This window comes from Zingiber officinale, chromosome 6A, assembly GCF_018446385.1.
Source record: "Zingiber officinale cultivar Zhangliang chromosome 6A, Zo_v1.1, whole genome shotgun sequence".
In the NCBI taxonomy this organism is placed as follows: domain Eukaryota; kingdom Viridiplantae; phylum Streptophyta; class Magnoliopsida; order Zingiberales; family Zingiberaceae; genus Zingiber; species Zingiber officinale.
The window spans coordinates 21,134,455-21,151,029 of NC_055997.1; the positions used below are offsets into that span (position 1 = coordinate 21,134,455).

The window sequence follows — 16,575 nt, forward strand, 5'->3', positions numbered from 1 at the left end:
CATGAAAGCGAAATAACCTGAACTTAGAGGATCCAGGAGCAGCCCTGCTGGGAGCAACTTGGGTGGAAGCAGAAGGTTGGGGGGAGGAAGGCCCAGCTGGGGCAGCTGGCGGAGATCGCCTCTCCGAAGTGCTCTCTTCTCTCTCAACTAGGGCTTTCCCTCAGTCAAGCTTCATTTGAATCCCTGAGGGAATGGTAGAGCTTCTTGAGGGTCCTGGCTCTGGAATAGAGGCCAAGGTCGGCCTTGGCATCTGGGTCACAGAGGATGCCCCAGTAGGTATGAATCTCTTCTGATGCATAAGCTGCTACTCGTCTGAATCTGACGCCTCTTTTGGGGTCATGGAGCGACTAACGGGAGGAACAAGCGGGGTTTACCAAGCAGGGTTAGGAGAGGAACGAATAGGCTTGGTTGCTTGAGGGGCGGAATGAGGAGAAGTAGAAGCAGCCACGACCGTCAGGGAAGTAGTCGGAGCGGAGGGCGAGCTGCCTCGCTCGCCTAGGATTATTCGCCCCCGGCGATTTATTTCCAAGGCACTCAGTAGGAGAGGCTTAGTCAAAGACACCCAGATGAGAGTGGCTGCTGCGGTGAAATAAAGGTCAAAGTGAGAAGGCAAAAGCAAGCTAAGGCAGTAGTGGTACTTACCCAAAGAGTGTGGCAACTCCGAAGGAATGAAACTTTACTCATATAGGTACAAAATGTCCTCCGACAGTAGCACGCGCAGATCAAAGCGTTAGCCCGCTAGTTGTGCCGAAACCCTCTATAAATATTGGGTCTGAGCGAAAGTTGTTGGTGCTGGAAGCATCCGACGATCGAACCTGGGTTTTGATTATGTCAAAGGGTTCAAAGTTAAGTTGTCTTGTGATCTAACAAGTTTGAATGAGATTGCAGGAAAAGTCCTAAGTGTTCTTAGGCATAAGTCCTAATGGATTCTAGGCAGGTGGAAAACCCTAGGGGGTGGTCACCCTAGGTTCTAGGGGGTGGTAACCCTAGGTGTGGAAAAGTCCTAGCTGCGGTTAGGCAAAGGGAAAACCCTAGGGGGCGGTAACCCTAGGTCCTAGGGGATGGTAGCCCTAGGCTGAAAGTCTTGGTGAGTTGAAGGCTTTGGGCAAAAATCCTAGAGTCGGGGACTCTAGGTTGAAATCCTGGTAGTCGCGGACTGGGTGGAAGACTGGACGAGTCATGGAGCGGACGTCCAACATGAAGACCGGAAGCTTCGGACGCTGAGCAAAAGTCCAGTTGATCTGGAGAATCAATCTAGCAACATGAGAAGAGTAGGTGAGGACGCGTTCCCTGGTGAGGGAACAGTAGGTGTCGGTTTGACCTACAGTTTCGACAAAACTCAAAGTCAAAACTAGACAGTCAGAGGTTGTCAATTCTTATATTATATATATTGTTTTATGCCTGGACTAACTTTATTTTGCAGAAAATAGAGGTTAGAAAAAGATGGTCCGAGCACTCGGAATTGGTCCGAGCGCCCGGAATTGGTCCGGGGGTCCAGGCGCCTTGAGCTGGTTCGGGAGTCCGGAGTCAGTCCAGGCGCTCAGAACCCAAAGTTATCGACAAGCTGATGTGACATGCGCGGAGTGGTCGAGCCACGTGGTCTAAGCACCCGGAGGGGTCTGAGCGCCCGGAACAACTTATAAAAGCAGCCTTGACCAAAAGCTTCAAGACAACACAACAAACGACTTCTGCTTCTTTGAGCTACTCAAAAAGCGCTTGCACGACGCCTGAAAGCTTCGACGATGGCTCTTCTAGAAGATTTTCTCATACAGAGCTGTCGGTATTGCTTTCATTCAAAAGTTCCTTGTACTACAACTGTAATCTTTTTGTACTATTTCAAATTGATTAGTGATTACCCATCGAAAGCACTCTTACGTACGGGCCTTGGAGTAGGAGTCGCCACAGGTTCCGAACCAAGTAAATCCTAGGTGTTTGCATTGTGTATTTTATTTTCCGCTGCATGTTTTTCTCTAAACGAACGAATTAGCCACCCTTTAACGCTTTCGATCCTACAATTGGTATCAGAGCGGGGATGCTTCGAATTGGTGAAGCCACCATTCAAGCAATTTTTTTTCTTGGTAATTTTAAATTTTTTCGAAGTCAATCGGAATCGATAAAATTGTCACCTTTCGATCTGTTTTATCAATCGAGTTTTTTTTTCTTTTCTCGAACTCGGTGCAACCACCACTCAAGTTTTATTATATTCTTTTGCTCCCGCACTATTAAATCCAAGACCAAGTCTTGGAATCATTGTTGTTTTTTGTGTGCGAGATTCTATGGCTCATCAAGAAGGCTATAGCACAGCCCGCCCGCCTCTCTTCTCCGGCGAAGACTTCGACAACTAGAAGGGTCAAATGAAGTACTACCTCCAAACCCAACTCGAGATGTGGATGATCATCAAAACTGGCATCTCACTCCCACTCGACGGCACGGGAAAACTAGTATCATGAGAGAACTGGGATGCAAGTCTGATGAAGAAGGTCGAGGCCAATGCCAAAGCGACGTGTACTCTTTAATGTGATTTAACAAAAAAGGAGCTAAACTGAGTTGGTTCATTCTTAAGTGCCAAAGACTTGTGGGAGAAGATAATTGAGCTGCATAAAGGGACCTCCGATACTAAAGTAAGTAAAGGAGATCTAATTTTGAATAAGTTATATAACATAAAATTGCAGAATGGTGAATCGGCAAGTCAATTGCACGCACGCATCCAAGACCTTCTCTACGGCTTTCACGCAATTGGACAGAAGGTGGAGAATCAAGACGTCATCAGGTATGCATTAAATGCATTTCCTAGGAACATCTTGTGGGCATCAATGGTAGATGCTTATATGGTATCTAAGGATTTGTCATTAATTAAATTATATGAATTATTTTCTAAATTTGAGTTACATGAGCAAACTAATACTACTCCAGCCGAGAAAGGTATTGCTTTGATTATAGGAACAAGCAGAATGCAAGAATCAAAAGCAAAGCACAGAACTGAACCCGAGTCTGAAGATGAATCGGACTCAGAAGACGATGAAATTACCACTGAGCTCGTAAAATTGGTACAAAAAATGTGCAAAAAGAAGAAGGTGACTCAATCGAACACGAAAGCCAAGTCTGGAGTTACCTGCTACAGCTGCAACCAGAAGGGACACTACAAGCCAGAGTGTCCGAACCAGAAGCAACGAAGAAGGAAGGCCTTGAAAGCAAGTGGTCCGAGTCCTCTAAAGATTCCGACGAAGAACACGAGAAAACAAGCTTCCTTGCTATACCAGTACAAGCGTATGTTTCCGAAACCGAGTCCGAGTTTGATATTGAGAGCGAATCGGAAACCGAGTCCAAGAGAAGCCACAAATTCGTATCCGTTTCTGAAGGGCCTAATCACATTGTAAGCTCTCTAATTTCGGGTACTAACGTAGATGATTTACAAAATTTAGTTTCATACTTATTAAAGAAATTGGCCAAATCTAACGTCCGGGTCAAGTCACCCCAAAAGGAGGTAACAACCCTTAAGGAGGAGACTAACCTAAGACCTTTAACTAAACCAGTTCAAAATGGAAGTTCAACCCAAGTCCAACAACTTGAGGAAGAAAATTCCAATTTGAAAACTCAAGTTAAAGAACTTAAGGACATGTTGGAACGGTTCACCTTGGGTCCCAAGAATCTTGATCTGATTCTTGGAAAACAAAAAGTCATCTACAACCAATCCAGACTTGGATTTAAGGCTAAACAAAAAATACAAGTCTTACTTATCACTTGCAAATCGAACTAATAGAAAAATAGTCCAAGTATGGGTCCGTAAGTCAAACTTGGTTAATTAAGTTGGACTCGGTCAATATTGGATTCCCAAGGATCAAATTCATTATCTTGATAGATCTTATCGAAGCTATGATCCAGGGGGAGCTAATAAAAAGACCATTTTTATCATAAAATAGACTTGTCTAGTGTTTGATTTATTACTTTCACTATACATGCTTAGACTAGGGTAGATAAGGACCTAGGTTTGATTCACACTTGACTAGTTAGACCAAGGAGTTTCAGAAAGAAAATTAAATATCCAATTTCTTTGAACTTAGAAGTGGTGGATGATCCCATACCCAAGAAGATCTAGTGCATCGCCACAGCCTGGAAGCCAATTATTGAAATAAATATTTAATTGACTAACTGTAAAACCTTAGTCTAATTCAATTATAAATCAATCCTTAGATTGAAATTTAAATTAAAGATAAAATTAATCATCTCACACAAACCTATAAAATTCCCTGATTGATAATTTAGAAAAAGGTAAGATGGATCTAGATTTAAAATATAAAGTAGTTAACAAAATCCAAATTAATTAAAATTAATTTAATTAAGTTAACTTAATTTCAAAATCTTAATTTCAAATTCTAATTAATTTCAAAATCATAATTATTTATAAAATCACAATTAATTTCAAAATCATAATTATTTACGAAATCTAATTAATTTTAAAATCATAATGAATTTTAAAAATCATAATTATTTGATTATTAAATTTTAGATCATAATTCTTAGATTTTTAAAATCTTAGTTGTTTTTAAATGATAATTAATTTTCAAAAGGCAATTTACCAAATGGCGCACTTGAAAATCTGAATTTATCAAAAGGCGGACACTACTTTGATATTTACCAAAGAGCACACTTTTTTAAAAGCATTTCTTATTTTACCCTCATGGTAATTTGACTTTCTCTATTGTTTTTCTTTTCTTCATTATATTTCTCTCACTTCTCTCTCTCCTCTGTCGGCAGAATATAGGAATAGCATTAGTCAATCTTTAATCACATTTTAATACATTTAAAGAAGCCAAAATAAATAATGGACACCATATTTGGACTCCTTGTAATTTTAGAAATCCACAGGAACTGAAATGGGTGCAATCGGAGCTTTCTAGGTCGATCAGTGGGTTTCGGTCAAAACCCACTGATGGACCTAGAGAGCTCCGATTGCACTCATTTCAGTTTCTATGGATTTCTAAAATTCCAAGGAGTTCAAATATGGTGTCCATTATTTATTTTGGCTTTTTATATATGTTAACAAGCAAAAATCAAAGAATCAGCAAAAAACCCCCACATTGGGCCTGATATTGACTCAAATCAGACCCACGTTGGGCCTGATATGGAATGATATCAGGCCCACGTTGGGCCTGATTCGAGTCCATATCAGGCCCAATGTGGACTTTTTTTGCCGATTATTTGATTTTACTTGTTAACATCTATAAAAAGTCAAAATAAATAATGGACACCATATTTGAACTCCTTACAATTTTAGAAATCCATAGAAACTGAAATGGGTGCAATCGGAGCTCTCTAGGTCCATTAGTGGGTTTTGACCGAAACCCACTGATTGATCTAGAAAGCTCCGATTGCACCCATTTCAGTTTCTATGAATTTCTAAAATTACAAGGAGTAAAAATATGGTGTCCATTATTATTTTTGGCACTCCTAGTGGTGGACCAGAGGTTTTGAAAAATCCTAAATCTCTCTTTCTTTTTTTTTTCCTTTTTTTTTTTATTTAGGCCTGATATGAAGAGATATCATGCCCATGTTGGGCCTGATATCTCTTCATATCAAGCCCAATGTGGGCCTGATATCTCCCCATATCAGGCCCAATGTGGGCCTGATATGGAAGATATCAGGCCTAGTAGTAACAACAAAAAATAAAAAATCCACCACTAGGAGTGCCAAAAATAATAATGGACACCTTATTTTCACTCATTGTAATTTTAGAAATTCATAGAAATTGAAATGGGTACAATCGGAGCTTTCTAGGTCGATCAGTGGGTTTCGGTCAAAACCCACTGATGGACCTAGAGAGCTCCGATTGCACCCATTTCAGTTTCTATGGATTTCTAAAATTGCAAGGAGTTCAAATATGATGTCCATTATTTATTTTAGCTTTTTATAGATGTTAACAAGCAAAATCAAAGAATCGACATAAAAGTCCACGTTGGGCCTGATATGGAATCATATCAGGCCCAACGTGGGCCTGATATCATTCCATATCAGGCCCACGTTGGGCCTGATTTGAGTCTATATCAGGCCCACTGTGGGATTTTTACTGATTCTTTGATTTTTATTTTTTAACATATATAAAAAGCCAAAATAAATAATGGACACCATATTTGAACTCCTTGCAATTTTAGAAATCCATAGAAACTGAAATGGATGCAATCGGAGCTCTCTAGGTCCATCAGTGGGTTTTGACCGAAACCCACTGATCGATCTAGAAAGCTCTGATTGCACCCATTTTAGTTTCTATGAATTTCTAAAATTACAAGGAGTGAAAATATGGTGTCCATTATTATTTTTGGCACTCCTAGTGGTGGACTAGAGGTTTTGAAAAATCCTAAATCTCTTTTTCTTTTTTTTTTCCCTTTTTTTTTTGTTTAGGCCTGATATGAAGAGATATCATGCCCACGTTGGGCCTGATATCTCTTCATATCAGGCCCAATGTGGGCCTGATATCTCCCCATATCAGGCCCAATGTGGGCCTGATATGGGAGATATCAGGCCTAGTAACAAAAAAAATAAAAATAAAAAATAAAGAGAAATTTAGGTTTGTCCACCACTAGGAGTGCCAAAAATAATAATGGACACCATATTTTCACTCCTTGTAATTTTAGAAATTCATAGAAACTGAAATGGGTATAATCGGAGTTTTCTAGGTCGATCAGTGGGTTTCGGTCAAAACCCACTGATGGACCTAGAGAGCTCCGATTGCACCCATTTCAGTTTCTATGGATTTCTAAAATTGCAAGGAGTTCAAATATGGTGTCCATTATTTATTTTGGCTTTTTATAGATGTTAACAAGAAAAATCAAAGAATCGACATAAAAGCCCACGTTGGGCCTGATATCATTTCATATCAGGCCCACGTTGGGCCTGATTTGAGTCAATATCAGGCCCAATGTGAGCTTTTTTGCTGATTCTTTGATTTTTGCTTTTTAACATATATAAAAAGCCAAAATAAATAATGGACACCATATTTGAACTTCTTGCAATTTTAGAAATCATAGAAACTGAAATGGGTGCAATCGGAGCTCTCTAAGTCCATCAGTGGGTTTTGACCGAAACCCACTGATCGATCTAGAAAGCTCCGATTGCACCCATTTCAGTTTCTATGAATTTCTAAAATTACAAGGAGTGAAAATATGGTGTCCATTATTATTTTTGGCACTCCTAGTGGTAGACCAGAGTGTACGCCTTTTGATAAATTCAGATTTTCAAGTGCGCCCTTTTGTAAATTGCCGATTTTCAAATCATATTTAATATGTAAGTTTATAAATTCAAACTTAATTAATTTTTAATATATTTTTAAAATCTTCAAAATTTTAATTATTGTCAAATGTTTAAATCTAATTAAACTTATATTTTAAAATTTGAAATTCAAACTTAAATATTCTGAAATTCAATTGAAATCTAAATTTAACTTAAATTATTTTTGAAATATCATAAATATATTTCAAAGTTAAAAATAAAATGAAATTAATTTAACTTTGTCTCACACACACTCATAAGCTAAACATGCTTGACAAAATAGAATGAGTGAGATGAAAAATTAGGAAAATAAATAATAACTTTTATGTTTTTGATTTACATGCTTGGACTCTGGGATCCTAAAAATTTATTTTGTCATTAATTAAGAGGGAGTGCAAAAAAATTTAAGATATTAATTTTTATTTTTATTTGGTTAAAGTATTGTTTTTCAAAGTTAAACTTTTCAAAAGTTTAAAAAAAATTTGAAAAAGGAAGTTCAATTTTTTTTAAAAGAAAAATGAATTATCTTTGAAAAGACAAAAACTAAGTATTTGTTAAAGTATTTTTAAGTATTTTTAGAAGAAAATATTTTTAAAGCTAAGTACTAAATTTATCAAAGTCTTTTTAAAGCTAAATTTTTAATAAGTTCTTTTGAAAGTTAAGTACTTGACAAAATAATTATTTTCAAAATTTAGCTAAGTATTTGTTGGAAAAAATCTAAGTATTTTCAAAGTTAAAAATTTAGCAAAGTTTTTTTTTTTGAAAAAGACTATGACAGTTTCAAAACTTAAGTTTATCTAAGTTTTTGTTGAAAAAACTAAGTATTTTCAAAGAATCTCTAATTTAGCTAAGTATTTTTTTTAAAGAAATTATTTTCAAAGTTAAATTTTACTAAGTGCTACCCTTCAGGGGAGCTTAAAGTTCTCGCACAGTGCGAGTTAAAAGCGAGCACAGCTCTCGCAACCAACGACCTCTCGGTCGGGTTCCAGACTCTCATCCCAATGTAAGTTATAAGCAAGCATGACTCTCGCGACTACTTGTTAGAAAATTAGGCACTTTTCCTGATGCAATCAGCACCTCGCTCTACCCGTGCCTCATTCTTCGATATAGCAGGCATTTGTTTTACTCCCATCTGCTCAAACATCACCAGCGTCACATGGCTAATAGCGGTACTCGTGCAGCGATGCATGGAGAGCTCAGGAAACCTTTTCTATACTCTAGAAGGATTCAGCCTTTGCAAAGATAGTCTGTCATATCCCAGTCCCTCGTATGCAGGCCGAGTCATAAGTAGACCAGGGTTTAGTCAATCGGACTTGAGCCTCCTTCGACTTGACTTAAAGGGGAGGCTTGTGATACGGTGTATAAATGAGGGGCCCGATAAGACCAGAAAGTAAGGGTCAAGAGAACGTGGCAATCAAGGTCAAGAAAATATGGGAGTCAATGTCAAGAAGACGTGACAATCAATGGTCAAGAGAACGTGACAGTCAATGGTCAAGAGGACGCGACAACCAACAGTTAAGGGAAGATGGGAGTCAGGCCTCCTCACTTCACCCTCCGTATAATTCTCGACCGGTCACATGTAGGTCAGGCCCTCAGGGTTGAGCCCTAGGCCAAGGTTATGATTAATTCCCGACCAATGACATACTGCTTAAGTTAGCCCAGTTTTGTCTCTATATATGGCCCTGACACATAATCAAACAGCCCTCGACCGACTTTGTACCAGTCGGGTCATGCAGGCTCAGTCCTTGCATCACATCGGAGCAATCATCTCAAGCTGTCTGCAGCTGAATCCAAGTGGAATAGACAACACTAAATGATAACAGTGTTATAGAATCGTAACCTCCTACCAGAGAATAACTGCTGTGAGTCAGGGAATATTATAGGATTCTACCACACATTGAGAGTGGAACTTTCCTCCTGCCAATAGGAGGTCGCCGAACATTTACCCCCACCCGACAATCCTAGCTAACACCCGATATTCTCTGGCAGCGCGCATGCTCAAAAGGCGAGTAGAGTTGTATAAAAAGGGAGGTTATCTTCATTGGCCAAGTACGCGGGCATCCACACGCATCTTCAACGGTTCTTTTTTCCTTCCTTTGTATACTACTTTGCTAGGAAAAAGGATTTGATTTTAGCGTTGAAGGGCCTATGCCAGGGACCTTTTTCCTAGTTTCTGGTTTATAATGCTTCAGGTGCTTATCTGAGTGTGTACAGAACCCAAGTACCACCAATTCCATTACTACAGACCTTTGATTCCATGTGGAGGTTCAAGTTTCCTATGCATATATACAGAGTGTGTTAAAGTCGCCTCTCCATTAATACCAATGCCACCTTTATCGACTTCCGTCTGACTTAAATTCCGGATAGAATCGTACTTATTGGGCATTACCTAGATCAACTTGTGCTGACATGCAAACCTCGATATTTATTATTTAATTTGTTCTGTAAGTCTGTTCATTTATTATTATTCTTTGTACACATGAATACTATTTGAAATTTGACTAGGTTTCCTTAGCCAAACCCCCCTTTGCAATATTTTGACGTGCCCATCTACATTAAAGTTTATGATCCCAATAGCAAAATCAACATATGCTAGACACAATTTGATAGTTTTTAATATATATATATATATAATTTTAGGTGTAAAATTTTAAGAACATTTTCAGCTGGCTCAAGAAATGAGAAAATGAATATATATGACAATCATTTCACAATTGCATTAGTTTACTGAGAGCTTATTGCAGTTGTGAAAATATGTTTTAAAAAATTTGTTGCATTAATTCTCTAGATGTTAACGAGAAAGGTCCTCTTAGAATCGGCCATTCTTCTAAACAGTCATTCTGCTGATGTCAAATTCTAACAAGAGAACTTTATAGTAACCATAAAAAGTCCGGTCTGATATATACAAGAACATGGCGCCACATTGTGATTGGATAATAAAACCAGCATTTATTATGGTGTGATATAAAGTGCACGGTAATAAGATAGCAGGAGGCCAGGTTTTCTTGGTGATATTCATGTTCATAATTGCTTCTCTAACCTGATTTCGTTACCCGGTTAGTCAGATTTGGGGTGGATATTAGATTGGGAAGTAATTACTCTAGTTGATTTCTTTAACCCAGTTTAGTTTTGATATTGGTGAACATGACTGCCCTTGAATCAGGATGTAGCGGATTTTGAAGTGCCTTTGAATATTCTTTGATGATTTATTAGATATTGTGTCAGCTTTGTGTTAGTGAAATTTGGGCGCTGGTTTAGGTCAAAATTGTGTGAGTCCAACCAATTGGCATTCATTTGTTGCGCAATACATTATTTAGCATGAAACAAGATGTGACCACAATTTTTAAGTCGTAATTTAACTTTTATAATTCTCGAATTATTTACCTAAAAGTCACCTCTTATCATTGGTAGTAACTAGGGTCTATAATGTTGTTGATCCTGTCCGAAAGCTGAATCAACGGACGCTGGGCACGAGACGTTTTCCGGTTGCTGACGTGGGTCTTCGACTGCTGGTGCGAACTTCCGGCGATCCTGCAAAGAAGTCGGGCCGGGAAGGGGTTCCCGGCGATGACCCTCCGACGCTCAAATCAGGCAAAGCTCGACAACAAGAAAGTGGCTCCCAGAATTCTAGAACACGTACCTCCGGCGAAGTATAAGGCTTCTTATATAGAGCGGTGAAAGAGCTCACGCACACCTACCGAGGCAAATACAGGTCCTCAGCCCATACCTCGGTATGTGTTTGTCAGAAGGCTTACCTGACACCATACTGCTACAGTCCAGGCACGTCTTCGATGGGACAGCAGAACACCTTGCCGCCAGATTTGGAGTATGGCCTAGTCATAGGACTTAACAGCTGTCATAAGATGTTCCTTGTCCTTCTCTCCCTACTCCATGCCGAGGCGTCCGGCCGGCCGACACTCATCTCCCGTCCGGCCGGCCGGCACTCATCTCTGGGGAGATCCTCGGTAAGGTGCTATGTGGGGACTGCTAGCAGTATGTTACTTTATGTATACGGCCGAGCATGACTTCCGCTCGACCCTTCGTTACTGTTCAATCGAGCGCCGGAACCTCGACTCCTGTCGGGGCGCCTTTTGCCATCGGTTATTCACCGGTCGACCGGCCGGGAGGTCGCCCCATCCTTCTCCGGTCGGCCGACCGGTCCGCCCTTCTCCAGTCGGCCACCTAGCCCTTTGACTTCCACGTGGCGTGACCCCTCAAAATGGGGGTCCCCTGTTCTGGGGGTCCCCTGTTCTAACCGCCGGATCACTTGCCTCCCCCTCAAGTCTAGTCGAAGGAGGCGAAGTCCGACTGACTGGACTGCCGATCTGACTGAGTAACGACCGCTGCATTAGTCCGCTCGGCCAGGCTTAGGGATGCTCATCCATTCGGCGGTGTCTTGCCCGTGCCTTGTATTCCCTTGGAATCCATGCCGAATCCTCTCCTCTACTGCCAATCACGTGTCCAGCGTCCGTTGATTCAACTTTCGGACCGGATCAGTTGGAGTTTTCCTTTGGCTTCTTATTCTTCCTGCAAAAAAAAAAAAACAACTAGCAAAGAACTCTAAAGATTTGCATTTAAATGATGAAACTATATGGATCAAACGGACTGGTTTATGCTTTTGATGGGTCCCTAAAGCTAGGTATGCTGCCACTACCAGCTAGTATTTTCTGCAGCGGCCCACATACTTTGTCCAGATAACTCATTGATGCTTATTCAAATTTCACATATATGTTACAACAATTCTTTAAAATGTATTAGTAGGTTCTTCAGTAGCAACTTGTCTTCCTGTGAAAGTGAGTGAGGTCTTTTGCCATAATTTTATATTACATTATCTTTTAAATAAATAATTTAAATTTGGAGTAAAAATTTGTTAATTCAATAAAAAGATAAAAAAAATCAGCGGAGCATTAATATTGTCTTTCGAGCAATGGATATTGAGTGGTTAGAGTTAGAGTAAACATTAATATTTGAATTATAATAGTGATAAATATTTTTAAAAATTATTTTTAAGTATGTATAAATTATATTTTAAATTTACTTATACTTTATTTTCAAAATCAAAAAGGGGGGATCTCTAATTTTTTTATTATTATTATTTATTTATATCCAAATGGCACTTGTATCACTTCTAATAATAATTTTATTACGCAGATAAAATTTTTTAAAAAAAAAAAAGAAAAAAGGCTAAAACTTCAGCTCCATAGATCACATTAAAAACAAGATGATAGAAATAGCCAGAGACATCCTCACGTTTGATTGATGACATCCTCACGTTTGATTGATGTTGTTAGTTCTTAAAAAAGAAAATTCACAAAGATAAGGAAGGGCATGTTTCTTCTTTCACGCAGCAAGGAAGGACGTCCAAGAAAGCTACAGGGCACTAGTCGAAACCAACCTGTGTACATCCACCCCATGAGTTAGGCTCGTGCTATCAGACGTAGAGCAGCTCCTTACGCTCCTGCCACTTGCGTTTACTCATCTTTGTTGGATCTAAAGTCTTGTAAACTCTTGGAGCTAATTCCAAGACCCACAAGACTTTAGGGTCTAGCTCCAAGATTTTACAGACTTTAGATCCGAGCTTTGCGTTTGCCCCAAACTCCTTTAGCTTGGATTCAAACTCATCGACGGCCTCAGAGTCGCGGCAGAGATCGGTGATGAACTCTGCAAGAACCTTGTCACCGGAACCGACGTGGGATTCCAGTTCCTGACATACGTTGGAGAGCCAAGAGAAGTATTCCAACCCAGTTTCCATCGCCGAGCTAAACAGAGAGGAGCAAACACAGGCGGCAGGAGCTTGCGTTTACTCATCTTGGATCTAAAGCCTTGTAAAATCTTGGAGCTAATTCCACCGACCACTTGGGAGCTCCTGCCACTTGGGGAGTCTGGTTGCCTTTGAAATAAAGCACTGCTGGGTGGATATACACTGGTTGGTTTTCGACTGGTTACCTGAATGGCTGACAAAATAAAATAATGAAAAGGTTGATTAATTCTTGTATAGCTGCATCATACGTGCCAAAATTACATTCAAGGGAAGTTCTACCTATATCAGATTAAATATTGTGAGCAGACAAGCAAGAAATGCCCATCATAAAGAAGATATGACCTTGGGCAAGAAAATTGTTTTGTTAAATTCATTAAAACTAGTTCTGTGTTTATACCTTGAGCATTTTTTTCTTAGTCGCACTTGAAATCAACTAATAACACAAAACTACTCTAAAACCCAAACACAACACGTAGTAAACATCTAGAAAAGATGCCTAAATAAATAGGGAAGAAAAGAAAAATGAAAATTCGATGCTTTAGGCATTGTTTTAACAACTTATAATACATAAGAGAAATGATGGCCTTTTTAATGCAAAGAAACTGAGAATCTGAATGTCTCATGTTAATTGCCATCAATAATTTGAGGGAAATTTCATACTATATTACTTGGACTCAGGTACGAACATTAGACAAGGTTGCAGATCTAAATATTTGGCCTTGCCATTTCTAAAAATTTTAAAACACGATCAAAGAGAATATCAAGTACCCACTAGGAATGACAGTGTCTAGTGTCTGAGAGTTAATATCTGACACAGGTATACCATACAAAGAGCACCTATATCATGACACGATCAACTGGTAAAAGAACCACTTGCATTTGGTCCAATAAAATTGACTCCATGTACGCTGCACATATCAACAAAGCAAGCACTCTCAGCCAAGAAACCATAACCAGAATGCAACATTGTACACCCAGGACTAACTGCAGCAGACAAAACATTTTGAATGTGCAAGTACATGTCAAAATATAAGATCAGACATTTATAGATGTCCAGAAAGTCTTCTATGCATGAAAAAAAATAAACTGACAAAAATCCAGAGAAAAATCTATCAGTTCAACAATAATAAAGGAACACTTGGTTTTGTAAAGCAATTTTGGTAGCTAATACTAACAAGAAAAATCAGCACTTACAATTGACTGCTAGGGCTTCACCAATACAGACTGCATCATCTGAGAGCCGCACATGAAGTGCATCGCGATCAATAGTAGAATGAACAGCTACACAAGGTATACCCATTTCATGTGCAGTTCGGATCACTCTGACTCCAATTTCTCCTCTATTGGCCACAAGAATTTTTTCATCACATCGAATTTCATTCAGCACTCTACTATGATTTGTAGATCTCTTGGCTGCATAAGAAGTTGGTTTTCTAGGATAATATATTTTACAGAAGTTGGCAGCATGTCCCACACCAAGCTTACATTGTGAGCCTTTTATTCCTCCAGCAGGTTGAAGGAACAGTCCCTAGTGTAAAAATATGAAGTTGTAAGGTATTTAAACAATAAGTTAAGCCTGTATGGTAGCATCATTCCTTCAAAGGGTGTATGTTACTACTCATACATGCTAGGGAAATCAGAAATGGGATGCGCAAGAAAATAGTAAATGGGAGAAGATGAATAAGTTTGATCAAGATCCAAGCTAGAACAATCTTTGTATGCATGACTAGTTGGAGTTGATCAGGACTGGAGATATCCCACCGCCAAGACACAGCTAGAATCTTGAGAATCCTTGTTAACAAGAACAACCTTCATATTAAACAACTAAGATTCATCATTAAGGTAAAGCATCCTTCTCAGAGATAAATTTTGGGTTCTCAGCCAACCTATTTTTAAGACAAATAAAGTCCTCCATACCAAACTCTCTTATGTTTCCTTTACTTCTATGCATACAGAAAACCAATTTAAGTGCATTGTGCAAATATACTATACACGTTATTAGCCACCTGGAGTTATGAGAACTTGGGCAATAAACGATGAAAGGAAGCCAAAAGACCTTTAGAGGGATAAGCTTATCAGCCAAAAACAATGCAACTATTCCATGAAACAATACAATATCTACAAACGCAATCAAACTGTATCTATTAGTGGTCGAACATACTCAGATTTATTTTCCTTTTTTTTTAAGAAACAAAAACAGTTGACAATTTGACTACCAGAACACCATTCAAGATTGCGTGCATTAAACTATTAAGAAAGAATCACTGATTAGTTAGAAAGACTACATTCAAAGAAGTTCTACGCTAACTGTTACTTCCACCCGGATCGCCAAATGCAAATCATCAAATCGCAATCAGCAACAACTTACAGGAGAAGGAACCACCGGCTTGCTGACGAGAATGGAGTCCATGATCAACCAGAAACCCTAGATCCATGCAAGGAATGCAAAATGAACCAAATCCTGACCAAAAAAAACCAAAAAGAAACCCGAGAAGCTCGGAGGAGGCGTGGATCTGGCCAGAGGAATTACCTGAACGAGAGCTGGGGACTGAAGGGCTCGAGAGGCGGAGCGAGGAGTCGGCATCGAAGGAACAAGAACAGACGACAGCGAGCGACTATAACAGCGCCGACGAAGCCGCGAGAGACGTCGATGAGATCGAGGCAAGGCGAGGCCTGGGAAAGCTCCGTTTTCCTCCGCTACGTAACGGTTCTTTTATTAGGTTTTGGTCGAACCGACCGGAACTGGAGCCTCCGACCGTAGCGGTCTATGATAAGCTTAACCCGTTGACTCGAATTCTTTGGCTAGAATTCGAAGAGGATAAAATGTACCACTTTTTAGAAAAGGCGGGTAGAGTGTGTTAAGATGATATTTTAAATAAATAATAATAATAATAATAATAAATTTTATTTTTTATCAATTAAATTAGATCATACCAGCTGTTCTACATGAGAGTTTAACAATTTGATTTGTATGATATTAAAATAATAATAATAATAATATTTTAGATATGTTTGATTAAGTTTTATAATATATATATATATATATATATATATATATATATATATATATATAATCAAGATTATAAAAAATAGAATATAACTTAATATATTTTGGTTCAACATAGATAATATAATAAAAATGTATTTGTTCAAAGATTTTAATATATATAACATAGTTTAATATTTTACATCCTCAGTTACAAAATTAACCATACATATTATTATTTTTCTTGTTGAACTTTATTATTTATTTATTTATTTATTTATTTTTGACTTTATACTATATATATACTAGTGTTCTAAAAATCGACATAGACGACCGCCTAGGCGCTAAGAGCTAACCAGCCACACCGAAAATATGTTAGTCGGCCTTGGCGCCTAGGCGGAATTAAGCAGCCCTTGGCACTGACTAATCGGTCAAATCGTCAGTTTTCATGATTTTTTTTAGTTTGAGGTTTTAAATTTAAAGCCCAATTTAAAAAATTGAAATATAAATTTTTTTATAAGCCCTAAACTTTAGTCCAACAAGGAAATCGATTTGTTGACTTGCC

At 38.7% G+C, this 16,575-nt stretch overlaps 2 protein-coding genes across 3 annotated transcripts; both read right to left on the bottom strand.

The window, feature by feature from the left end:
• Window positions 1-12,461: 12,461 nt before the first annotated feature.
• LOC121996094 (probable pre-mRNA-splicing factor ATP-dependent RNA helicase DEAH5) lies at window positions 12,462-13,216 on the bottom strand. Its single transcript, XM_042549910.1, has one exon. The coding sequence runs from the start codon at window positions 13,013-13,015 to the stop codon at window positions 12,695-12,697; it is 321 nt and encodes a 106-aa protein (XP_042405844.1). The 5' UTR covers window positions 13,016-13,216; the 3' UTR covers window positions 12,462-12,694.
• A 77-nt stretch (window positions 13,217-13,293) lies between these two features.
• LOC121996092 (biotin carboxylase 2, chloroplastic-like) lies at window positions 13,294-15,714 on the bottom strand. 2 transcript variants are annotated; one of them, XM_042549908.1, is made up of 4 exons: window positions 15,555-15,714; window positions 15,393-15,449; window positions 14,219-14,552; window positions 13,294-14,008 (listed from the first exon to the last, which is right to left on the bottom strand). In XM_042549908.1, exons 1-4 carry the CDS (start codon window positions 15,606-15,608, stop codon window positions 13,878-13,880), a joined length of 576 nt encoding a protein of 191 aa, XP_042405842.1. In that variant the 5' UTR covers window positions 15,609-15,714; the 3' UTR covers window positions 13,294-13,877. The 2 variants fall into 2 exon arrangements, with proteins under 2 accessions (XP_042405842.1, XP_042405843.1); XM_042549909.1 differs by having other exon boundaries at window positions 13,296-13,932.
• Between the last annotated feature and the right edge of the window lie 861 nt (window positions 15,715-16,575).

Bases quoted from the DNA above. Each gene is read 5' to 3' on its own strand.
- LOC121996094 (XM_042549910.1), bottom strand. From the start codon at position 13,015: ATGGAAACTGGGTTGGAATACTTCTCTTGGCTCTCCAACGTATGTCAG.
- LOC121996092 (XM_042549908.1), bottom strand. From the start codon at position 15,608: ATGCCGACTCCTCGCTCCGCCTCTCGAGCCCTTCAGTCCCCAGCTCTC. The intron at 15,450-15,554 runs GTAATTCCTCTG...GCATGGATCTAG, and splicing joins AGTCCCCAGCTCTCGTTCAG to GGTTTCTGGTTGATCATGGA. The intron at 14,009-14,218 runs GTAAGTGCTGAT...TGTCTGCTGCAG, and splicing joins TGAAGCCCTAGCAGTCAATT to TTAGTCCTGGGTGTACAATG.